Consider the following 25714-nt stretch of genomic DNA (forward strand, 5'->3'; position numbering starts at 1 on the left):
CCCTCAGTTTTAGCTTCTATACCTTTTATCTTATTTTACTGTTTTAGCCCCTCGATTCTCCAGTGTTTCCTCCTGGGGGCCTACCACACCGGGAGTTGCTTCTGGTCCACCGTTGGGGGTGCTGTCCCGAGGACGGCCCTGGCCGGAGTGGCGGGAGAGCTTTACGCCTTGGTGTGGAGCCTCCTGTCTACCTGGGCTGGGGCGGTCCTTTTGGTGGCGCCCCTGCAGTCATGGACCTTGATTCCTCTCGGTGTGCACGGCCCCCAAAGGTAGCTGTTCCTCACCTCTGATCTTTGTGCCGAGCCATGTCTCCTTAGCAATAACTAGTGTATGTCTGTGGGTGTGTGTATGTTTGTGTGTGTGGGGGTGTATGTATGTCAGTATGTCTATGTATGTACGTGAGTGTGTATGTAACTGTGTATCTGTGTGTATGTTTATGGGTGTGGGAGGCTTGGGGTTTTTATGATGTTGTCTTGCTCTGTTTGTTTGTTTTTAACCTCTGTGAGGCACTTTGTGCTGCAAAACTGCATGAAAAGTGCCATATAAATAAAGATTGATTTGATTTGATTTGATTTGATATTAAGATATATAGCCTACCTCAAACCTGAAATATGAATATGGCAGAATATAATAACACTTTTGTGTATCTGTTGAAGGAACATTAGTATTTCTATTTAGGCTACATGCAGATTTTTTAAGTAAAAAGTATCGGTATCGGTATTGGTATTGGCAATACTGGCCCTGTAATTACTTGGTATCGGATCGATACCAAAATTTGCAGTATCGCCCACCCCTAGTGACTTCCTGTATTTTCTTTGACGGCGGCTGGAAACTGTCCGACTGGACTGCAGCTTTTTGTCACCGCCCCCTGCTGCTGCCGCCTGGTCTCGTCCACCTTCCAGGCGAGGCGCAGTTCATCTCGAACGAGCCTAATATCAGTGTCGACATGGGCTGGTAAAGAAGGTGTTCTGATTGGTTGGGAGACTACGGAAGCCCCTCCCGCTGAGCTCCATGTAAACAAACACACACTGGGCATGCGTCACTGGAATAATGGAGGACTGTCTTTTCTAACCGGACTGAGCATGTCTGTATTTCTACTCTACTACCTGTGATCTGAGAAAATAACAACTCGCCAACCTTACTGCTTGTGTAAGTTAACGTGTGCTACTATAGAATGAATTTGTTTCCCGGAAAATAGGAGTAACTCTAAGTTTGTGCACAAGAAACTGACGGTCAGCAACAAGCCATGTTTGCTAGTTGGTAAACGTTAGCTGAGCGCGGAGGCAGCTGTCAGATCTCTCAGTCCGCTACACACTCCGCGTTAGCGGATACATCCTCATGAGGTTAGACAGGCCCACTCACATTATTTGTAGATGTTTGTTGCTTGTTGTTTACTTCTGAATATGACAGTGCTTTGGTTTTATGTTGACTACACTTTTCATTCCCGAAATACAGAGCAAGCTATTTGTAGTTAGCATGTTAGCTAGCGGACTGGCTAAATATTTTTCCGAGGAGCAGCGCTGTCAATGGGCCACGGTGTGTGACAGGCGTGGGATTCACCCAATCACAGACGGAGGATCAGAATAAATCAGGATTGTGTCCAATCACGGTCACACGATGGAGTCCAACGCTCCAGGGTTTTGTCCGTAATGCCGTAGTTTAGGGTAAATGTTGCCTGTTAGCAAAAAGTGAACATCTCGTCGGTTGGTTAACTGTACTCGAAAAGACTCATGCACATCTCATAGTTAATGTGGTCAGGTGGGAGGTTTATGAGTTCTCTCAAGTCTTTAGCAGCAGAGCGAGTAGTCTATTGGTAACTAAAAAAAGGACTGGCCATTTCTGTAATATGACATCAGTATTAACTTTATCTTCTAAAGTTTTTCTCTTTTTGCGATATTGGAAAAGGTTTCTCAAATCTGAAACTGGGTTTTAAATTGTCTTCCATATAAATTCGGTGTAAATATCTTGGCTTCTCTTCTCTGAAGTCAGCTTGCTATCCAAGTTCAGGTTTGACTGGTTAGAGTATAGTGGTTTTTGATTTGGACCTGGTCTCATGTGGTCAAGGTGGAGAAAGGTGTTAATGTTGCCCTTTTGCACTTCTAAAGAATAAAGTTTCCATTAATGTGAAAAAGCTTTTACAGTAAATGGCCTCGCTTCACCTAGTCCAGGTTTGATTTTTCTAAAAATACTGCAGTGGTTTTGGAGTTAGTGTGATCTGGATGGAGTTAAAGTAGAGAAATCAACCTTTGATTTGACCTTTGATGGCACAGAACTAATGCAGACACTGTCAAATACATAACTGTCAGACATGTGACCTGCATGTGACCAGTATGTTTTTATCATCATCATGTCTACTTTCTCCATGACTCAGAGTTGAGGTCAAAGTAACAATCCCAAGATGACCACAGACACATCCCCAGCCCAAAGTGTGGGCTCCAGAATGATGACGTTCACCCCGTCCAAAGAGGAGTTTAAGGACTTCAGCCGCTACATAGCCTATATGGAGTCACAAGGAGCGCACAAAGCTGGAATGGCAAAAGTAAGAAGGGTCTGTTGTGATTGTGATACAATGTGTTGCCTGATTATTTCTTCTTTAATGTACTATGTGTGGTATAGTTTATACTGTTTGTGGTTGGGATGATCTACTGTTTCATAATAAAATAGGACTTCATTATTAGCCATGCTATTTGGCTCAGTAGTTATTATTTAGTGGTTCATAGTGAACAGGACAAGTAGTATAGAAATGGACTCAAGCTGTAAATACAATTAGCCCAATCCATTACCTGAACCCAAGCCCTGCCAAAGAAACAGAGAAGCAAACATTTCTTTGTAATCATAGTATAGTGTTCATGTAAATGCAACACTTCCTATGGCTGCTTCACAGTAAAAGCCTTCCAAAGAAGATTTTCTTTTCACGTTGACTCACTGCATCAGGGCATAATCCTGTACTATGGCATAATGCACATTTCTACAGTGCTAATTCCATTAGTACAGTATCTAATTCCACTCGTATCTTCTTTTCCTTTTCTTTCCGATCAGTAAAACTTGACGAACATGAGTTACAGTGACAATAGCAAAGTTGCAATTAGAAATAAATTATTAGTGAATGGAACTCGGGGTAAACAGTAATACTGAATTCTATCACTAGGTGTTGCACTTGACTCAGCTGCTTCCAAGTGGAACATAATGAGAAACCATAAATGAGAGTGTAGCAGCACCTCAGTCCATCAGGGCGCAGACACATTGTGTTTTGTTTTTTTTGCATTTTAATACAACCAGTCAATGGAACTTTGGGTTCCACGGTTCCTTGAAATACTTAGAAATTTGTGAATTTGAGAGAAAAGAAATCATGCCCTTGAAAGTTCTTGAAAAAAGAAATCAATAGACATGGGTCATTGAAAGTGCTTGCATTCATAGTTTTCATTGAATTCAAGTTATTTTCATAGTTTTTTTTTAATGCTAAATGTTAGTAAATTGGCTGTGTTCCACTGTCTGTGTGTCTCCAGGAGTTGGCTCATGTGCCACCTAGCTCAAGTTGTTAAATTGGTGATAATGAAATTAAAAAGGTGTTACTGAGCTCTTCAACTCAAAAGTGAGTTTTGTCTCTATCGCTCAACCTACACGATAAATTGTTTTGCTCTGCTGCAGACCACATCATCTGCCATCACTGTAACACAGCACAACTGACAAGTGTTCACACATACACGCCTCTCTCTCTTCTTAACTGTTGTCTGTGAGCCTGCTCACAATAAGAGCCTTGTTAAAGCTGCTATAAGTGTTTTTTACTTATTAAAATAAGTGTTAAATAGCTCTATATTCCAACAGTAATCACTGTTATAGAGTGTTTGGTCACTCACGTCTCTCCTCCCCCTGCGCATGCATTAAAAGAGAAAAGACATTTCCTGGTATCCCTACCCACTTTATTTAAACAGGACAGAGAACTCCATAAAGAGGTGGGCCTGTCTGCTTGATGAACACGCAGGGAGCGGGATCATCCTGTTTTCTTACCTACATCGGCAGTGGTGGATCAGGGAAAGCTACCAATCCCTGGGCTCCTGGAATTGCACTCCTCCTCCAAACAGGCCAAGTGAAGAAAAACACTTGAGGAAAAGGAAGAGGCAAAGAAAGGAGTCGTGCAAAAGTGGTGATGTAGAGAGGAGGGAGGGGATTGCCAACTACAAAACGGACAGGAAGTTAGCGAAAATGAGGCTCGTAGCAGCTTAAAGAAATGATAGGTCTCTGACCACTGAAACACAAGATGGCTTTGAAATGGATACAGGAAGTGTTGAGTCTGTATTACCAGCGTAATGCAACATTGGGCACTATTTGCACTACTCTATTACATCACATGAAACATTGAGAAGCAGCACTCCGTGTTACTGAGCTAATCTGCTATCCTGGGGCTCCTGCTAACTAGTTTCATGCTGGCAGCTTGCTTCACCTACACCTGACTCGTGCTGCACCGGTATGAGATTTTCACGCTGTGATAACCATCTCAGAAAATAATCACAGTTTCATGTTATATAGTATTACAAAACAAATTTGCCATTATTATTGTCAGTTACAATGAGCCTTAATGGAAGGAGAACAGAGGGGTTTTTTTGGTTGAACAAACGCTTCATTATAATTTCACAAAATTTTCTGTCCTGACCGACAAGAAACTTGATATAAACTTGAAATAGACATATTTGTAATAACACTGATACAGAAGAATTCAGTACACTAGATAAACAAATGTATACAGTATGTTTTCTTACTGTGTTATCCCTTAACACCGGCACACCACTGCAACCCTACACCTGACAAATATCCATTGCGCAAAATTAGACCGGTTCAAGATCATACACTGGACCAGACAGGTATCACCAGAAACCTGCCCAAGCCTAAATGAAACCTTTTGTCTTCATGTATTAGTAAGGCGTTAGCATAATGGTCATTTTCGCACTATTAATTCCATCATAGTCATGTCACACTCACCACATGCTGCTCCGGGTTTCTCTCTCATTCCATTTCTGTTCTGTTCTTCTGTTGCAGGTTATTCCGCCTAAAGGCTGGAAACCTCGGCAGACATATGATGACATTGACGACTTGGTTATTCCTGCTCCCATTCAGCAGGTAGTGACCGGGCAGTCAGGACTGTTCACACAGTACAACATTCAGAAGAAGCCAATGACCGTCCATGAGTTCCGCAAGACCTCCAACATGGACAAGTCAGTTTACATAGTAGATTACAAACTAGAGTTGATCAATTAACAGCCTGGTATTACCAGACAAGGTCATTCCTTGGACTTCAAATTGTTTTTCCTGTATACCTCAAACATTTCTGACTGTAGGTTCTGCAGTCCCCGATATGTGGATTTTGACGAGCTGGAGAGGAAGTTTTGGAAGAACCTGACCTTCAACCCACCCCTTTATGGGGCTGATGTCAGTGGAACGCTCTATGATCCAGTGAGTAGCAATAGGTTGGTTAGTGTCACCAACTGGAACTTACATCTCTTCATTGTGTTCAAGCAGACCTTTCCATTTCATGCTCACACACTCATCCATCTCTAGTAATTTATTTTGTTCCTGATCAGTCAAAAGTCACATGTTGCACTTTTACAACAGAGTCATTGCCATTTACGGCCTCTGCTGAATCCGTCCTTTGTAGGATGTGACTGAATGGAATATTGGCCATCTAAACACCATTCTGGACACTGTGGAGAGCGAGAGCGGGATCAAGATCAAAGGAGTCAACACACCGTACCTCTACTTTGGCATGTGGAAGAGTGCCTTCGCGTGGCACACAGAGGACATGGATCTGTACAGCATCAACTACCTGCACTTTGGAGAGCCAAAGTCATGGTACAGTCAGTGACACACCCTCACACTGCTGGACGCACACGTCACTAATTGTCTCTGCTTCATAACCTAAATGTAAAAATACAGTAAACCTGTAAGCAATCCTATCCTCCTTCTGCAGGCGTGCGAAATACAACATCTCACATGCCCTAGTTATATATATTGTTTATATACTGATTTTGAGAGATAATGAGAAAATATACTTCTGTTCCCTTTTATAGAGCACCGCAGGAGTAAGTCAAAAAACCCTGAAATAAGTTAGCAATTTTCACTTTCGGTTCCCATGTCTCTATCAGTGTGTTCTTTTTTCACATTTTGTTCTGCGACTTAAATACATCATTAAAGGTCCTAATTGTGAGAAAAGTTGATTTTTGAGTCTCATTCCTAACTCGTCAAACATTGACGCATTGACCCATCCTACAAACCCAAAGCGTCAGTATTTAGTTAAAACTCAAAAAGACTCAAAAATCTACTTTTTCTGACAAAAAGCACTGTTTAAATGTCCCACAATTTTGTTATAAAGCTCTTCTGTGTGTTAAAAACGGCAGATTCTAACAAGTGTCTGAATGAGACTACAGAGGTTGTCGGTTTAGCATACTATACAACTATAGTGTAGTATGATGTTCAGTGGTGGTGACGTTGAAGTCTTGCTCCAGTATGCTGCGTCCGTTTGGAGTGTTGGTCCTGTACGTCCTCAGAAATTAATGCTACACATAGCATTAGCACTTTAAGGTAACACAATTCAGTAGTTTAATCGTCAGTTCAATCAATAGGTGCATGTTCAATCAACTAGTGCAGAGCAATACATGTTTTAACCATTCATTTATGATTCATTCACATTTTGATTAGATTCTTTAACATCTCAGTACTTGTTACCTGTTGTCATTAACCACTAACTACTTATTTATGGTTATATGGTCATATTACACTACGTGTCCATACATCAGAATCGAATTGATACCCTCCTACAAATCAGCATCGAGTATTCACCTAGACCATGGTATGATAAAAGTGAAACAAGCCGTACTACTTTAAAAAAATCCCGATCTCATATCAATTCATACATCTGTGCGATCATCTCTCTCATCTCTCTCATAACCTGACACAGCGTCTGTATATAGTGTAGTTGAAATTTGAATTAAACATTTCAGTATAATGCAGATATTAAATCATAAGTCCTCAGTTCCAATGATTGATCACTTCATGAAAAATAATCCCTGCTGCCGGTTACCTTAATCCATCCTCTCACACATATCCTTATTTATGTCTTCCTTGTTTTTTTTCCTTTGCTTTAAATCGGCACACAAACAACTGGACCAAGTCATTCCTGTGTCAGACTCACACGTGGACCCGCTAATAATACTAAGGAGTGAAATTGGAATGGGATTGCGGAGGAAGATTGACAGCACTGTGATACAGTGCATCACCATATCCTTCAAGTTCACAGTCAGGCACTTTGATATACGGTTGTGGTGAAAAGTTTACATCCACTTGTAAAGAACATGTATATCATGGCAGTCTTCAGTCAAATGATTTCTACAGCTCTCATTTTTCTGTGATTCTAGAACGCAAACTACTTTGTCACAAAAACATTCATGAAGCGATCAATCATTGGAACTGAGGACTGCCATGATATACATGTTCTTTACAAGTGGATGTACACTTTTGACCATGGCTATATGTTATGTCATCATGTCTAAAAGTGCAATTAATGTTTTTGTTGAAAAAATAAGAATCATGTGAGAGAATCGTGATTTCATTTCTCAGGGAGAACAATCGTGATTCAAATTTTAGTAGGAATTGTATTGCCCTGTTTTACTGCCATTACTCTATTTGATATATTTGTACTAATGTTGCTCTGCAGGTATGTTGTCCCACCAGAGCATGGGAAAAGACTGGAACGACTTGCCAAAGGTATGTGATCCAAATCCAAAGATGGATTTTAATGTGTTACAACGGGCACATATCACATTTGTCTATACTCCCCCTTGAAATCGATAATTCACACTGTTGCTGCTCAAATCTTTGTTCGTTGGGTGGCACAAGTCACTTCAGCTTCTCATGCTCAGTGATTTCAAAACTCAAAGTCAAAGTCAAAACTATTTACAGTGAATCTCTATACTGTATGGAAAGTACCTCAGAGACCACAACTGTAGTTACAGTTAAAATCCACTTGTAAAGAACATGTATATCATGGCAGTCTTCAGTTCCAATGATTTCTACAGCTCTCATTTTCCTGCGATGGAACAAGTGCAACACAAACTACTTTTCCTCAAAAAATGTTCATGAGGTTTAAAGAATTTATTATAGGTCTTCTGAAAATGTGACCAAATCTGCCGGATCAAAAATATACATACAACAATTTTAAGGATCAATTTTGGTGATCAGAAGAAGTTGTGTGAATCACATTTTCTTTGTAGCATGGCCTTTTAACTTCTTCTGAGTGATTCTGATTGATAACAGCTGGTGACTTTTCTGGGCCCATTTTAACAGGGCTTCTTTGATACAGCCATTAGACTCAGCCACAAACACTACAATGGGAAAGTCTTAAGAGCTCAGCATTGATCTGAAAGAGTGCATTATTGATTTGAACAAGTCAGTAAAGTCACTTGGAGCCATTCCAAGGCAGTTACAGGTCCCAAGATCAACTGTACAAACAACTGCTTATAAGTATAAAGTGCATGGCACAGCTGTGTCACTGCCACGATCAGGAAGAAAACACAAACTGTCACCTGCTGCTGAGAGAAAACTGGTCAGGATGGTCAAGAGTCAACCAAAAACCACCAAAAAGCAAGTCTGCAATCAATTAGAAGCTGCTGGAAGACAGGTGTCAGTGTCCACAGTCAGGTGTGTTTTACATCAACATGAGCTGAGCGGCTGCCGTGTTAGAAACAAGCCCTTGATCCAGACGCGGCAAACCTAAAATCATCAGACAGAAGATTGGGTCTTGGGTGCAGTTGGGTGTTCCAACAGGACAATGATCCCAAACACACACACACACACACAGGGAGGGGCAGTTAAAAATTCAGCCAGAGGACAACCAGAAGCTTGTGGATGGCTGTCAAAAGCACCTGACTGAGGTGAAAATGGCCAAGAGACATTTAACCAAATATTAGAATTACTGTATGTTTATTTTTGTTTGATCAGATTTGGTCACATTCTCAGAAGACCTATAATAAATTCATTATTTAACCAAACTTGAATGAATTAATATTTTTTGTGACAAAGTAGTTTGTGTTCCACTTGTTCCATCACAGAACAATGAGAGCTGTATAAATCATTGGAACTAGAGACTGCCATGATATACATGTTCTTTATAAGTGGATGTAAACTTTTGACTTTCAGGTTTCACTGATGCCATTGATGTTTTCTGTATTTACAGGTTTCTTTCCAGGGAACGCTCAGAGTTGTGAAGCCTTCCTGCGCCACAAGATGACTTTAATTTCACCCTCAATCTTAAAGAAATATGGCATACCATTTGAAAAGGTGACCTTTCAGTTACTCTGTTTTGACCCCATGACACTGCTCTAGGTTTAAGAATAAAGCTGTAGAATTGAAAATAACTAAACTAACAGGTGCACTATGGTATATTATCTCTTATGATTCTTGTGATTTTCAGGTCACACAGGAGGCTGGGCAGTTCATTTTAACATTCCCATTTGGCTATCATGCTGGTTTCAACCATGGATTTAACTGTGCTGAGTCGACCAACTTTGCCACCCAGCGATGGATTGATTATGGCAAACAGGCAACACTGGTACACAGAAACATCATTTAAACAGCTGTGAATGGATGCAGGAATTGTTGTGATGATAGCTCACAAGCACAAAGCAATAATCACCAATTCAAGATTCAGTTACTTTTACATCTGTTGACCAATCATTTGGCCTGGACCAAAGCAAAAAGACTATCGATGCATGGTAGTTGTGGTTTGTTTTATGTCCACACTGACTTACTGATAGTCCCATAAATCAGCAGATGGATGTACTAGTAGTTTATCCATTGAATTAATTCCAAAACTCCATCTTATGATGGGATCACACTGGCCACAATGCCAATTTGATGCCAAATGGTGTAGTGGAACACATGACATGAGACAAGACAGGTGAACTGTGCCTAACCATCCTCATATGGTCAACTTTTTAACCTTTGTTAGTATTGACATTAAACATCTTCTCTCAAGTCATGTGTTCCATACTTAATGTTGTTCCTTCCTTTTATCAAACATGGAAATATTTCAGCAAAACACATTGTCAGTACTGGTCAAAAGTTGACCATGTGAGGATGGTTAGGCACAGTTCACCTGTTTCAGCAAACTCACTCCTCTCATGTCATGTGTTCTATTGCATCATACACATCGATTTCGCATTTCGACTGATGTGATCATGTCGCAAGATGGTCTGTAGTTTTACCTGAAGCCTTAGAGTGGACAGAAATGACTGAAACTGAGATACAGTGATCCGCCTCTTTAAGCCAGTGTGGGCCACTTCTTGGTACTCAGCCTTAATTTAATGCATCCTGCATGGGCAAACATGCAGTCAAACCAGATTTTTTTAACCGAACCAAAGTGAAGATCCAGTGTTCATTAAACCCTCCAATATGTAAGTAAGTGTTGGATGGAACATACTAGTTGTTACTCTGTTATTAAGGCCTTGCCAGCAGTGAGGCAGATGCCAAGTTCACACTACAAGAGTTTAGCCCCGATCCTGCCATCACTGATGGTTGTTGGAGGTAGCCGACAAAAAACCCCAGCTCAGAGGCAGATCGGCATGCGATCCAAAGACACAATCCAGGAGCTCGGGGACAGCTCAATGACATGTTGCCCACATTTGCTGGATATCTAGCTGGCTTAATATGTGGTTGAGTTACAGACAGGTCAGGGAGCCAGAAACAAGCTACAGCCAATAAGAGCAGACACATTTTTCCCTCCCTCCTCTGCTGAGTTCTCTAAAACCATTCAACTACTCAAGCAAAGTGGGTACTGCAGTTCCTTATAGTTTCTATCAGAATACATCCACACAAGCAGCTGCTGAACCACAATATGAGCAGGCATTGTCAAGTTTTCAGTGTAAAAATAATCCCTGCTGCCGGTTACCTTAATCCATTCTCTCACACATATTCTTTTTTATGTCTTCCTTGTTTTTTTTTCTTTGCTTTAAATCGGCACACAAACAACTGGACCGAGTCATTCCTGTGTCAGACTCACACGTGTGACCCGCTAATGCTGTTCAAGCACAACAACGGTTCATATTACAAGTCAGAAAGTTGTATAGCGTGAACAGTACAGTGATCTGACAGCTTTGAAAGTTGTATAATGTGGCCAAGGCAAAAAATGTCCAGTTCATTTTGAGGTTTGCAGAGGTCATTAGCATGGTTCAACCTTTGGGTTGCATGAGTGTGCTCAGTAATTTTCTCTAACAAAATCTGCCTATAACTGTTGACATTGCTAGTGAAATGTTTGACCTCATGGTTGATTTGGAAAGGTCAGGAGCAACTTCAACTACAAGTGAGAGTACTTTCACTCAAACGCAACAGTGAATGCAGCTGTTCTCAAAGCATTGTTTTGTATTGCTACGGCTGCCGTGGTGTAAACCTAGATCTTTGTTTTCCTCCCAGTGTTCTTGCCGTCAGGACATGGTGAAGATCTCTATGGATGTGTTTGTACGGAAGTTTCAGCCTGATCGCTACAAGCTGTGGAAAGCAGGCAAAGACAACACTCCAATCGACCACTCCAAACCCACACCAGAGTCTGCTGAGTTTCTGAAAGAAGACAAGACCAAGTCTTCAGAGAGTCCAAGTGAATCTAAATCTGAGAAGCCCACCACTCCTATCCCGGAGGACAAAAGGTCTGCAATTACACATCTTTTATGTCATTCACCGGTTATCGGGATTGTAGGAAATGCTGATTCAAATTGTTTTGTTCAGTTCTCCTTTTAAGACTCTTTTAAGACTTTAAGAAAACCCAGATCTTCCCATTCATTTTAATGAGGGTAGTCAGTTTTGGTTGCTGTGGTGCTGGCTGCAGGGGGTTCTGTAAAATAAAACCCAGCTGGCTGTGGTGAAAAAATTAAACTTACTCAACTTTTGGAGAAACACAGCCGATGTCATGTTGCGGTGGCCAATCACATAAGCTGGCGATCAGTGGCCAGCAGAGCAGAACAGGTCAGTAGCGGGGCATGTTATTTAGCATGGTTAATAAAAATGCTACAGGGGGACCACAACGAACATTTCTGTGTAGCATGACTTCTCACTTGTGATCACTCCATTTGGTCAGTTCCCCATTTTAAAACACACAGGTATGATCTGCCTCACGTCCTGATTGATTGCAATTATTTTGAATCTGTCAATGTGGACAAATGATCACAGGTAGGACCAGCATGCTAGGAGCATAGGAACTTAGCAGTTTACCTTTCAGCAAACTGAGCAGCGGGGGCGCACCGCCTGATTTGATGAATGTAGCCTTAATGAACGTATCACTGTTCAAACCGCTGAAACATTCGAAGCAGTTTAAAGTAATGTGGTGTGAATCATGGCAGAGCTGACAATGGTGCTCTCTGTAACCAATGAGGAGCTGCACTGCTAAAAGCTACTGATCAGGGACAATGGTGACTCAGTATAGTCACTTAAGTCAGTTGAAGATTTCGTGTTTAAAGATTCATTCACACAACTGTACTTCACTCAGAATTGTTGCTTTGCTCTCACTAGTCTATGAGAAATGGTGTTCCCCTTTGAGTCCTGTCACACATGTCTCTACTGATGTCTCCCATCATGCAGTAGTCCAAAGCCTCAGACTGGGACAAAGCGTCAGCTTGAAGCTCTTGAAGCCTCTGAAGACATCAAACCTGAGATGACCATGAAGGAGACTGAAGAGGTGGAGCCAAAGAGGGCTAAGCTGTCACGCAAGGAGTCTCCAACTAAGGTCCCTGTCAAGCCAGATAAAGGTACTGCACAGCTTTCGTTAGAGTTCCAAAATGTAGTAAAACAATAAACTGAGGTTTAAACCTAGGAATCTCAGTTCCTAGGTGGATTTTTTTTTTCTTGAAATAAATCCTGTTTTGGTGTGATATTTTTTTTTTTTAATCAGTCTTACAAGTATACACTCAAGAACAGGTAACTAAGACATAAGTAACACCACAATGAGTCACTCTGAACATCAACCTTGTGTTTCATGCTTGCTCTGCCCTCTGTCTCATTATCGGTGAAGTTAACCAGTAGCAATGCCAATTTGAAGGCTCTTCATATACACTTAAAACTGAACTTGCCTTTATGTCATTGGTCATGAGAAATGGTTACCAGGTACTGGATTGCAAGCATTCAAACCAAACAGACCACTGTATCTTAATAGCCAAAGCCATCTCTATGGATAAAAGTGTCCCTTTTAGAATTACTGTCTCACACCAACATGTCAACCTAATGAGTCTGTTAAGTGAATTCCACAGTTTCATATGATGTAACAAACTAGAGAGTCACATGGTGAGCCAACCTCCTGTACTGGTAGTGTCAGTAGTTGCAATAACGTATATCGATGCTGAATTGTTCTTGCAGACACAGTGAAAGTCAAGCCGGAGCCTAAGAAGGAGAAAGACACCAAGCTGCAGACAAAATCTCAGTCTAAAGTCAGCACTAAGAAAAGCAGACGAAGCCCTTTAAAAAAAGTGAAGAACGGCGTGTCAACTGGAGATGTGTGTCCTCCTGAGTCTATTGAGAGCCAGGTGGTGGCTCCATGCTTTGAGGAGGCAGGCAGCAATGAGGAGCCTCAGCTGAGCAGCAGTTGCAGCCCGGCACACAAACTGTTCCAAAGGACGCTGAGCCCTGCAGACGTCCTGCATGTTCACAGCTATGCCAAAGGAGACTACGGAGAGGGAGAAAGCCCGACCAAGGAGGAGAAGAAGAGTGAGGGCAGTGACAATGAGATGGAGAAAGACAACAGACATGTTAGCAAAGCAGTGAGTGCAAACAGATGTAACACCCATTTGAAAGTGTTCGCCACATTTTAATATACCATAAAAATACTTTTTGCATGTTTCAGACACTCAGTGGTAATTGAGTGCAATTTACATGTCGATTTTATAAAGCATGCTGAACCAATGGTTGGGAAAAATGTTACCAATAGTGTAAAGGCTTGAGATTTGAGTTTTGGTTTGGTTTTGCTTTCAAAGATGGTCAGATGTCAGTTAGGAGCATTACATTGATGAGCCATCAAACCCAGAAAAGGAAAAAAATCAGCAAACATATGATATGAAACAAATGAATGTAGAATGGTTTGTTGCATTTATTGCATGCCTCTTACCAGCCAACTCTTAACTCAAATGACAGAACACCACAAGAGTTTTTTTTTTTTTTAACATTTAGACATTACATAAATCCCACTTAAAGACAAAATAAAGATGATCAGTGTTCACTGTGATGGATTATACCAAGTTTGGTGCAAGTTGTTAAGCATACAAAAATGAAATATGTGTCCCTCCAGCAGGTGGCAGAAGAGCTGGCTGGAAACAGAGAACCAGAGAGTGATCTAGGGCAGCTGCCAGGCCACCATCCACTCATAAATGATGGCATAAGTGATGAAGGTCTGCAACAACATAAGAGGGATGCCTCAACATCATACTTAATATTGACTCAAATGCTTTAGAACTTTAATATCCTCCTTCTAGTTGTTATTTCATGTGAATGTGTTTGTTAACTTTGCTCATGTGCTTTTCTATGCTTCAGAGGCTCTACAGGAGACCCCCCCAGTAGAGGAGGGTGGTCTGGAAGGGGAAAGTTGGGCTAAACCTCTTGCTCACCTGTGGCAGAGCAGACCTCCCAACCTGAAGAAAGAGAGGGAATACAACCAGCGCATGTGCTCCAAACCTCCGTACTGCTCTATCTGTATGCTGTTCCACACATACCAGCAGGTAATCTGCACCAGAACACACTCCACTCACTAGTTATTACAAGTCATCTATAGAGCTATACAGCATATAGACCATGCACTACGGAGACCAGCAGGTGTCATGGAGGGAAAAAAGTCAGTTTGAAACTGAATTTCAGAATAGGACATTACTAAACTCCATGTTTCTGTGTGCTGTGGCTGCTGTCAGACTGAAAGTGCGAAAAGCATAGATGGTCCTGTCCTGGTGGCCGGTGGGCGGATGCGGACCAAACCTCTGATCCCGGAGATGTGTTTTACCACCACCACAGAGGAGGACTCTGAGTGTGAGGAGCAGCCCCTCACACCTCATCTAGAGGAAGATGGAACCAGCCTGCTCATCAGCTGCTCTCAGTGCAGCGTCCGGGTTCACACCAGTCAGTACATACACTCTTGAACTCAGAATATGTCACACAACCTGTGTGTACATGACTGAAGCATTTTTTTACACAAACCCTGTCAACCTTCCTCTCGTCTCATATGTCGTTAGCACAGAAATTTGTTATTATAGAATTAAACGACAACATTTAATGACTTTGGCATAATCCAGCCACTGAAACCTACACTGACTAAACACTGTCTATGGGTGGCAGCACATGCTGACAGAGCTTCATGATAAGCACTGTACCAGTGTGTCAGACTGAGTCTTTGTGTTTGTATTTCCCAGGCTGTTACGGTGTTGATGCAGGCAGTGTGAGCAAGGAGTGGAAATGTGCACGCTGTAAGGCCAACGCCATGACTGAGGTCAGTGACCTCTCCAGGCTGAATTTACTCAACATGGTTTTACTCAGCCTTGATAGACACTATCACTGTAAGATTTTGCTCTCAATTGTATGTCTGGATAAATGCTTGATGACGTGTTTTTTTTTGCAGAATTGCTGTTTGTGTTCACTGAGAGGCGGAGCCTTACAGAAAGCTAACAACAACAAGTAAGTTGTTACAGTGTCATTAGAAACAGGGAAGGACATCTATTAGGATTAGGATAACATCTACGAATTCAAAACAAACTGGTTTATAGTGCTAAGATGCTCAATTGTTTTGATGCTCAAACACCTTAACAGCCAACGTGGAGTTCTAAATCAGAATCAGTCCTGGTCTAACAAATTGACTATTACTGCATGTAGGGATGCACATTATGATATGTTACTGACTGTATACTTGGCTATAGTGTAAATTATGATCCTTACAGGCTCTCTCTGCCGTCCTCTCCTCTGCTCTGTCAGTGCACAAGGGTGGGGCTGAGCTTCACACACACAGGAATCAGCTGTCAATTTAACAAGCTGTCAGTGTCACAATCTATCAACAGTCAGGTTGAAAAACCTGGTTGAGTATTTTCAAAGGTGAATGTGGCCTTTTCTAAAAAAAGAAAAGGAATGAGGCCCATGTAGTTCCATAAACCATATAAAACAGTACCAAAGATAAATAATATCAGCAACACTAAGTGTGTGTGTGTGTGTGTGTGTGTGTGTGTTTGTTTTAGGTGGGTACATGTGCTGTGTGCAGTGGCTGTGCTAGAGGCACGCTTTGTCAACATCACTGAAAGAAGTCCTGTGGATTTAAGTGGAATCCCTTTGCAGAGATTTAAACTGGTGAGTTCCAATAACAGTCAGGCTTTTATGGATGACTCCTATTCTTGATTGAAAGCTGGTGCTCAAATAATGGCTAAGGTCAACCAACATGAATAAATAATTCTGAGAGGAAGTAATAATCTGTACTCTGGTAGTTTACACAATAGACTTAAGATAATGTTAATTTCCACGGAGTTGGGTCCCTCTCTTTTGAACAGAAATATTATTTTTCATCCCTATTTACCTTTATGTTGATTTAGTATGTAGTTAGGTAGGTAGTTAGTTAGTTGATATTGTTATTTCATGCCAATATCTGTCCCATCCCACACGGGATTACAGAACATATGTCATCTTCCGGTTTTAAAAATATCAACAAAAATAAATTCATACATAAAATAAATAAAATTACAAAATGCTGTATCACCAATTTCTTGCAGGGAAAAAAGAAAAAAAAAACAGACATATATCAATTGGCAAATGTAAAATGAATTGTACAGTGAAAAGACAAATCTACAGTTTATGTTGATAAAAAGCTTTTTTTTTATCATTTCCCATGCTTTCTCCAGGTAACCGGCTAGTCATCTTTTTCACTTTTTTGAATCAACAAAAAGTCTTGTCTTTGTTGGTTACTTTGCCCTCTAGGGTGTAGAACCCAAAATCCTTCCACACATTGCTTCTCAGATGCTTTGGTGTTGCGATTGTTAACTTGGGACGGCTTTGCTCGCTGTCCTCCATTTTTACAGCAAACAACATGACAATACGAGCAAAGTTTACTGGTAGGCCAATCAGGCATGCAATAGTTCAAGCGGACAGTTAATTTTAGAGTGCTCTCTGCTGGATCACATTGCAAACTAATTAAAACGGTCCTTTGCACTTAAACTGTTGACTGTACATTTCAAATTCAAAAAGGTCATTACAGTTTAAATATTAACTTTTCCCCATATTCAAACAAACTTCAAGTGGAAAGAGAAATTGACTAACAGCTAATATGACCTGCCACATTGATGTTTAGATGTCATTTAAAAAATGTAAATATGAGAGGTTGTTTTACACGTTTATCAATAGGAAGGAGGGAATCGGTGTATTTTGCAGATTCAGTTTTCAGTACTAAGAATCATTTGTACTGTACAACTTTATAATTTCCAAACTTCTTATTTTCACCTTTTTTTTTACTTGCATATACAAATATGATGCTGGCACCATAGGCTGTCATAAAGGAGAGCAGGACTGCAACACTAGCAGACTTTGGTGAACAAACACAGTGAAGTACAGAACCAGTACATTATTAATACATCGAAATATGCCTCTGCTACTTAGGTAAATAAACGACAGGAGCATTCACACACACAGTGTGTTTAAACCTCCAGCTTTGGTCCTCTCAGCAGTGTAGCCCTCCCAGCTACAATGACGGATTGGAAACTGGAATATCCAGCCATCTGTATGTCTTAAAGGCCAATTGATCTAGCAGAAAACTTGTCAGCTGCTTTCAAACTAATGTTGGTCCTCGTGTGTTAGCTTCACCTTCATTGAGTTCAAATCCACTGCACTTTATTGAGCCCTGGCTTCTTTGTTTTAATCTCTAACAGAAATGTTACTACTGTAAGAAGCGGATGAAAAAGGCATCTGGCTGCTGTGTGCAGTGCTCTCATGGTCGGTGTCCCACTGCCTACCACCCCACATGTGCCCAGGCTGCTGGAGTACTCATGCAGCCAGATGAATGGCCATTTGTAGTTCATGTTACCTGCTGTCGGCACAAAGGCCCCACTCAGATTGAGGTAAGGAGCAGCTGAGGATCTTGTCACCTCTTCTTTAAGGACTAACTGAACTGCAGATGCAGTATTTACACTTGTGTGATATCTCATTCTCTTCTGACAGCGCAATAAAGCAGCCATGCATGAGCTGACTGTTGGACAGAAGGTGATATGCAAGCACAAGAATGGCCGCTACTACCAGTGTGATGTGGTGCAGCTGTCTAAAGAGACATTCTATGAAGTCAACTTTGATGATGGCTCCTTCAGCGATAATCTCTTCCCTGAAGACATTGTGGTAGGACTCAGTTCATCACAATCTTGTCATTGGAAAGAAAACTTGAGACCATCTTGCGCTGCAATCACACCAGCTGTGACGTGATGATCCATTAATACTCAGTAGACATTACTGCATTATTACCAGCCTGGACAGCATGGCCTGGTAATGTTTTTTTCACTCTGTGAAACTGTAGTGTGTCATCATGGCAAAATGTGGTCCTGGATAGGGCTCTATCATTTTCGCCACCGGTACCAATGCCTTGACTTGGATACCGGTTCCTGAACAATACTGTTTTGATACTAATTTTATGAAATGACGAAAGACTACATTACACATACACATGGTGAGCTCTCTGAGTCCCTGGACGTAACCTAGTGTTTATTTTATTTTTTTTCCAGTATGCCCTGAGACAGCCAATCACCAACACTATTAGATCTTGGCACAACAAGCATACTGAATGCTATTGGTTCCCTTATGCTGATGAGATTAACTCCTTAGCTACTGAAATTTGGTATCAAATGACAAGACATTTTACCTAGCCCTATGCTGGAGACACCTACTGTAGTAGAAACTACCACAGAAGCAGTTTTCAGTACTTTTCCAGGTGGAGGTAAATGTTAGCGTGATAACCTCACAGCCGTGCATGATGCAATAACAAAATGTTACAGGTGTGTGTAGTTGAGATCAAAATGAAGTTGATAATTGGCGTGGTCTGAGCAAGGGGCCTGTAAGTACAACTACACACCCGTAACATTTTGTGACTACATCAAAGCGAATATGTGCCAGGGGCGTAAAGTGGGGGGCCAATGGCCCCTTCCCTTGCCCCCTACTTCCGGCGCTCTTGCCCAGACCACATTAATCTTTGAACTCTGCCTTCATTTTGGTCTCAACTACACACCTGTAAAGTTTTGTTATTGCATCTTGCATGGTTGTGAGGTTATCGTGCTGACAAAATCTCCAATCTGCTTCTGTGGTAGTTCCCACTACAAAAGATATCTCCAGGACCACATTTTGCCATGATGACACACACACAAAATCACAAGGCACAATGATAACAGCCAAGCTGTTAGAGCTCCTAAAAATATTGAGTTTTCCTTTCGTGATTACCCCTCATATCATATAGTCTGGTTAATTTAATGACAGATCTTTCATTCATATTGGTAATACCCTAAATTCTCATATAGTGGCTTTAATTTACGTAGGTGGTAGAGGGAACCAGACCTCTTCTTCAGTCAGTCCTTATTTTTTAATTTTGGTTTTTGCCATGACTGGATGTTATATATTTCATTTACACATCTATTTCACTTTTGTACCACAACTTTAGACTATAATTTGGCATGTACGAATTATCACCACTGAGGATGTGACATGCTGTGAACATTAACCAATCCTCCGATCAATTTGCCGATAGGCAAAGCTGCTATGTTCTTATGCTCCTAGCATCCTGGTCCTAACTGTGATCATTTGTCCACATTGACAGATTAAAAATAATTGCAATCAATCAGGATGTGAGGCAGATCTTTACTGTGTGTTTTAAAATAGGGAACAGACCAAATAGAGTGATCACAAGTGAGACATCATGCTTCACAGAGAAATGTCCATCGTGTTCAATTCAATTCAATGCAATTCAATTCAAAGGGGCTTTATTGGCATGAAAGTTTTACAACAATGTTGCCAAAGCATCAAAACACAACTTGTCCAAACATTCGGACATAACACAACAAATAACAACACAAACACAACACCAAGATTGATTTATATAAATCATATATACAGTATATACTCTGTGTGTGTGGGGGTGTGTGTGTGTGTGTGTGTGTGTGTGTGTGTGTGTGTGTGTGTGTGTCGGTCATTCACTGTCCCTCAGGTTGTGGCATGTTGACACATATTGGGCAGCAAGGTATGCCCTGTCTCCTTCTCCCAGGAGTATTTTTAATTTTGATATGTCGTTCATCTCTTTGAACTCCGAGATTATCAAAATGAATTTATTAAAATAAATGTTGTGTTCTCTCTGTAGCATTTATCCATGCTAAATAACATGCCCCACTATTGACCCATTCTGCTCCTGCTGGCTTCTGATCGCCAGCTTATATGATTGGCCACCGCAACGTGACGTCGGGCTGCATTTCTCCAAAAGTGTTTCAAATTTGTCTCAAGCATAAGAAGCATTAATATTTATATTTTTGTTTTCCTTCTGCAAGCACAAGAGAAGTTGTGTCTCTGTGAATGTTTCTATGTATTTCAACACAATACACTTCACAATTTATTCAGTACAGAATAGTATATACAGTTCGATTTACAACTCTGCAATGTGTGTTATGCCCGTCAGAGTCGAGACTGTGCTCAGCTTGGACCCCCACCCCAGGGTGAAGTGGTTCAGGTGCGATGGACGGACGGCCTGGTGTACGGGGCCAAATTTGTGGCAGCGCATGCCGTCCACATGTACCTGGTAAGATATGTTTGTTTTGTTTGTTTGTGTCATGTAACAAAGTTTGAAATACTGCGATTAATAGTACAATAGGCTAACAATTCATATCCTTAAGAATACACTAACCAACAAGTTCTAACAGTGGCAATTATTTTATCTTTCATCTGGATGATCATGAGGTAACCAGTAAAAATACGGCGTCTGTGTAATGGAGTAATCCACCACCTTGCCCCAGTTTTGCCAGATGTCCCTTTGTATTGTTTTTGGACCGAGCCCGCTGTTTGGGCTGTGGCCTCTCTGAACGTGGCATGTATATCCATCCAGAGTAAGGATCGACCGAAACATCGGCCGGCCGATATATCGGGCCGATATTTGCGTTTTTTACGCGTATCGGCCGATTCGCGCGTGGGTTCGCCAATGTTTTTTTCCGCGGCATGATTTACAGACAGGCATCCACGGGCAGCTCTGTGTTGCCGGAAGACCCTGCAGCACATGCAGACGCGTTACCCCTCCCCCACTGGAAGAGTGGTGAAAGCGGCATTGCCCAGGAGGCTGCTTCAGAACAACGGTAAGTTTTAAACTTTCAATTAGCCTCTAACTGTTAAACTTAGTTGAAATATTAGTAATGAAGTAATATTAGTAGTAATGTCAAAGTTGTCAATTCAGTTCCATGGTGTTTGTAGGAGTTTAAATCAGCGAACGCCGGGCTGAGATGCGTGTCGTGTGTGTGTGTGTGTGTTTGTGTGTTTGTGTGTGGAGGGGGGAGTGCGTGTCTCACTGGGGAGGAGCAGCCATCACATCGATGAGAGATTTAACTGAAACTATGAGAGAAATGTTTTGTACATGCTTGAATATTTATTCCTTTTAAAGATGATAATGCCGTTTAAAACTTAAACTTGAACAATTTGTTGCTTAATGTGCTTCTGACATCACACATATTTTCCTGCTGATTTATGTTCTGGTGTTGCCAAACCTGACAGCATAGTAGCCTAAGACATGATCACTTTATTTTGTGCAGAAAAAATTAATTATACCTGTCTTATCAGCAAGCAATGCATCATCAAGGCTGTGTTGTAGATATTGATGAAAAGGTGATGATATGGGTGATATGAATGTAAGATGATGCCAAAAATATTGATACTGATTGATACTAATTTGTGTTTTTATTTATTCTTCATACAGATGGCTGAACGCAAGAACCCGGTGTGGCAACATTTTAGTGAGCCCACTTCACGGAAGGCTAGGTGTGTCATATGCAATTCTGTGAGCAATTGGTGAGCATGGGGGCTGAAAAAGGAAAAGCTAAAAATACTTCAAATATGTGTTATTTCATAGACATTACTTGAATAATTAAAAGCACCAAACACTTTTTTTCATTTGAAAGTATGTGTGGTGTAAAGTTGAACAAAGCTGTTGAATCCTACTGTGTACAGTAGTTGTTGTTTTATTTATGTTACAGCTTAAGCTTAAAATTTTACTGTTCAATAAATGTTTGTTTAAACTTGAGACCTGTTATCATTGTGTCATTTTTTTTATGTAAATTGAGGGAGCAAAAGCAGTATCGGCCCCAAAAATCGGCCCAAGAAAATCGGCAGTCCATAATCGGCCATCGGCTAAGGGTGATAAAAAAAATTAAAAAAAATCGGTATCGGCATCGGCCCTAAAAAACCCATATCGGTCGATCCCTAATCCAGAGTTGCATCCAGCCTTGCACACAGACTTGGCATGTAGTCCTTGTGAACTAAAACTTCATACAGGAAGTACAAGGTGCTTTATCATGCATTGTAAGCAGGTCTCAGGAGTCCTCTGGTCTGCCTGTTTTTAGTGCTGAAATACGTTCTGAATGACTGTTAAGACTGCCAGCCCAAATCTGTTTTTAGCATGTCCAAATTGTATCCACATGGATTTTAGGAAGTCTGGACAGCAAGAAGCAACATTAAAATGTATTTTGTAAAATGTTAATACAGGACCATTCTGTGTGATTCAGTGTGGTACAATGTGGTCTAATATAGTTCTTAACATTTGTTTCATATTTAATTTAATTAGGTACTAGTTAGAACTGAAGAAGCCTCTTGGATGAGATGTGTCTCCAACAAACTGAAACAAGTCTAGCTGCCTACAATATAGCACTTAGAATAAACTAACTAAAGCTTTGAAATAAATGTGAAATAAAAGTGTAATATTTGCCTCTAAGACATAATGGAGTAGAGGAATAAGGTTTAGGTTTAAAAGGGTATTTATCCTGTGAATGTTTTTTGTGAGGGAAGCGCCATCTCATGGTGACACCCTATACAACAATTGAATGAATGGGCATGTTTACATTGGAATGTTGATGAAGGTTCTCAGTCATTCAGGTCATGGTAATATTAAGTGCTGTATCCTAGGCAACTGGACGTGTTTCAGTTTCTTGAAGACATTTCACGTCTCATCCAAGAGGCTTCTTCAGTTCTAACTAACTGGAGGGGAGTTGCAGGCTTTTAAACTCTGTGTGGGAGTGTCCTTACAGTCATTAAGGACACGTGTGAGCTCTGAGTTTCAGAGTCGTTAGGGCCACTTGTGGGTCATTGACCCAGCCAGCCTTCATGTGGGTTGCTAGGGCTAGGTGAGCCCAGGTGTGAATGGTTGTTGTGTTACAGCCTCCATCTGTAGTGCTCAAAAAAGGGGTTGGAGGAAGCAACATACAACGGACACCACTCACAAGGTTCAGATTTCATTCAAAAGGCTCTATTAAATCAGTCAATTGAATAACAAACAAAAGGGGGCTGAAGGTGCCGGCCAAAAGGAACAAAAAGGGGGTTTGACGCTGGACCAGCCACGCAGTGGGCCGTCGTTCCCCGCGTCTCCCCCTAACCTAACTATGTGGAGAAACTAATCCTAAACAAAGAAAACCCATAACAGGACTACCGGTAACCTCCAGCCCAAACTAGCAATATAAACCAAAATCACGAAGCCCCAGCACCGAAGTGTGCGTGGAGGCTGAGAAACCAACCTTTTCAAAGAGGAGAAGCAAGAGGACAAAACAAATCCTCACCAGGTGTGCTGCTGCTCATGTGTGTGTCCAAGCTCACCTGTCCCTGCACCCTCTGCCCTCTTATCACCTCCCCCACTCCAGCCAATCACCGATCACACTCCGGTGTGCTCAGGTAGAGAGGGAGGAGGGGGGGGAATGAATATCGGGGAGAGAGAGAGAGGGAGAGCAGAACACACAACAGAGGCACACGTAACATTAAGCTGTCAAACTGTTGAACTGTATTTGTGTCCTGACTGTATTTCTGGAATGCAGGTGGAGTTCGAGGATGGATCGCAGCTAACAGCCAAGAGAGATGATGTCTACACATTGGATGAGGAGCTCCCCAAGAGAGTCAAATCCAGACTGGTGAGTGCCACCCAAACCCCACACACATTGTTAAATGAACTTATTAGGTGTAGGAAAGTGTCAAAGAATGAGTCGGAAGTCAGAGTTTGTAAAACCAGTGAAAGAAAACATGTGGCAGTGTTGACGTGCAGCCTTGTGTTTGTCTCTGAAGTCAAAAGCGTCCGACATGAGATTTGATGGGATCTTTGAAGAAAGAGAGATCATCCAGGAGTCAAAGAGACAGAGAGTGATCAACTCACGTTACAGAGGGGACTACATCGAGCCTGTGATTTACAGAGCCATCATGGAGTAACCCTCATTTTCTCACCTACACACCAGCAGCACTGACTGAACTGTGCTCACTGTACCTTAACCTAGCAGCTAGCCACTGAGTGTAGCTCCAGATGACTTCCTTCAGGACCCACTTTGGACTGTTTTTTTACTTCTTGTTCATCTATCTGTGATCAAGGAAACATCAGTGTTTTATTTGACTTTTTCCACAGGACTCTACACACAGCGCAGTAGGCTGATGTCCAGCCCTGACAGTACTGAACTATAGGAAGCAATATAAAAAAGGCTTTTGTTCACTAAGATGTCATTCTGATAGAAAGGTCTTTTTAAAAAAGACATGGCTGGAGTTAAAGTACAGCAATGTTACATGTATTGCTCTTTGCGAAACATTTCAATGAACTTGAGTGTTTACCTAGGTTTAAAGGATATGCTGCCATCAGTGCCTATGATACAGAGTGTGACAGATATCAAAGGTCAAAGTTTAGATTCATTTTTACCCTCATTTAGAATATGTAAAGCCCTAAAATGGCTTAATTATATCTTTGTAATTAACAGTCTTATTGCTACTGTTCCTTTAGTTCCTGTCCTCTCTACTCTTCACAACTCTCCTCCTCACTCTACTCTTTAATTATTGAGTTGCGTGTCTGATTTAAATTGTGTCCTGGAATAATCAAAAATATTTGGGACTTCAACTAACAAAATTGGCTTTATCAGTTAATCTGTCATTTTGTCAAACTTTAGACAAATAGTTTTGCCCACACAATGTCAGAAAAAGAAAACTGCAGGGATGAAGTATTTTTGTAGCTAACCCTGAAGTTAGCATCGCCTTAGTTCCCTCCTCAAAAAGCCTATGAGATTTTTGAATCGGATTTTAGAATATTGCGGAAAATAATCTGTGTGTCAAACACAAGTTGATGATACTTACATGTTTTGTTCATCAAGATAATCTTCACAGATGAACACCACTTTGTGATGTTTGAAACGTAATCTCTATCTCTAGCAGTAAAAAGCTAATGTTGGGCTATAAACAGACGACATCACCACCACTAAGTGTCTTACTACACAATTACTATACAGGTTTTCTATAAACTGATCAATGTACAAGTTGTAAAGTCAGAGTTAGAATAGTTTGTAACTAAAGTGGGCCTGTAAAGATGGACTAGAGAGTAGATGAGTTTCTGTGTTCGCTGTGATGACGTTTAATGTCCCCGACAACCTCTGTAGTCTCATTTAGACACTTATTTGCAACCGCTAACCATTTTTAACACACGTAACACTTTTTAATTCAAACA

At 41.1% G+C, this 25714-nt stretch overlaps 1 protein-coding gene and 1 long non-coding RNA gene across 2 annotated transcripts; both read left to right on the forward strand.

Moving 5' to 3' along the window:
• Positions 1 to 1041: 1041 nt before the first annotated feature.
• Positions 1042 to 24544, forward strand: LOC141004386 (lysine-specific demethylase 4A-like). Its single transcript, XM_073475842.1, has 22 exons — positions 1042 to 1149; positions 2372 to 2539; positions 5035 to 5210; positions 5334 to 5448; positions 5651 to 5844; positions 7706 to 7755; positions 9224 to 9327; positions 9461 to 9598; positions 11458 to 11687; positions 12616 to 12782; positions 13387 to 13787; positions 14312 to 14411; positions 14554 to 14738; positions 14925 to 15129; positions 15420 to 15496; positions 15626 to 15681; positions 16233 to 16341; positions 17907 to 18095; positions 18196 to 18366; positions 20678 to 20797; positions 24060 to 24152; positions 24304 to 24544. Exons 2-22 carry the CDS (start codon positions 2399 to 2401, stop codon positions 24442 to 24444), a joined length of 3162 nt encoding a protein of 1053 aa, XP_073331943.1. The 5' UTR covers positions 1042 to 1149; positions 2372 to 2398; the 3' UTR covers positions 24445 to 24544.
• LOC141004387 (uncharacterized) lies at positions 21222 to 22282 on the forward strand. Its single transcript, XR_012179811.1, has 2 exons — positions 21222 to 21344; positions 21959 to 22282. It is a non-coding gene; the product is annotated as an uncharacterized lncRNA (long non-coding RNA).
• Positions 24545 to 25714: the final 1170 nt, after the last annotated feature.

The sequence above is a fragment of the Pagrus major genome, chromosome 11, assembly GCF_040436345.1.
Source record: "Pagrus major chromosome 11, Pma_NU_1.0".
NCBI classification, from domain to species: Eukaryota; Metazoa; Chordata; class Actinopteri; order Spariformes; family Sparidae; genus Pagrus; species Pagrus major.

Coding starts and splice junctions, on each gene's coding strand:
- LOC141004386 (XM_073475842.1), top strand. CDS start 2,399: ATGACCACAGACACATCCCCAGCCCAAAGTGTGGGCTCCAGAATGATG. Junction 15,497..15,625: donor AGGCCAACGCCATGACTGAG/GTCAGTGACCTC, acceptor TTTTTTTTGCAG/AATTGCTGTTTGTGTTCACT. Junction 20,798..24,059: donor ATGCCGTCCACATGTACCTG/GTAAGATATGTT, acceptor TCTGGAATGCAG/GTGGAGTTCGAGGATGGATC.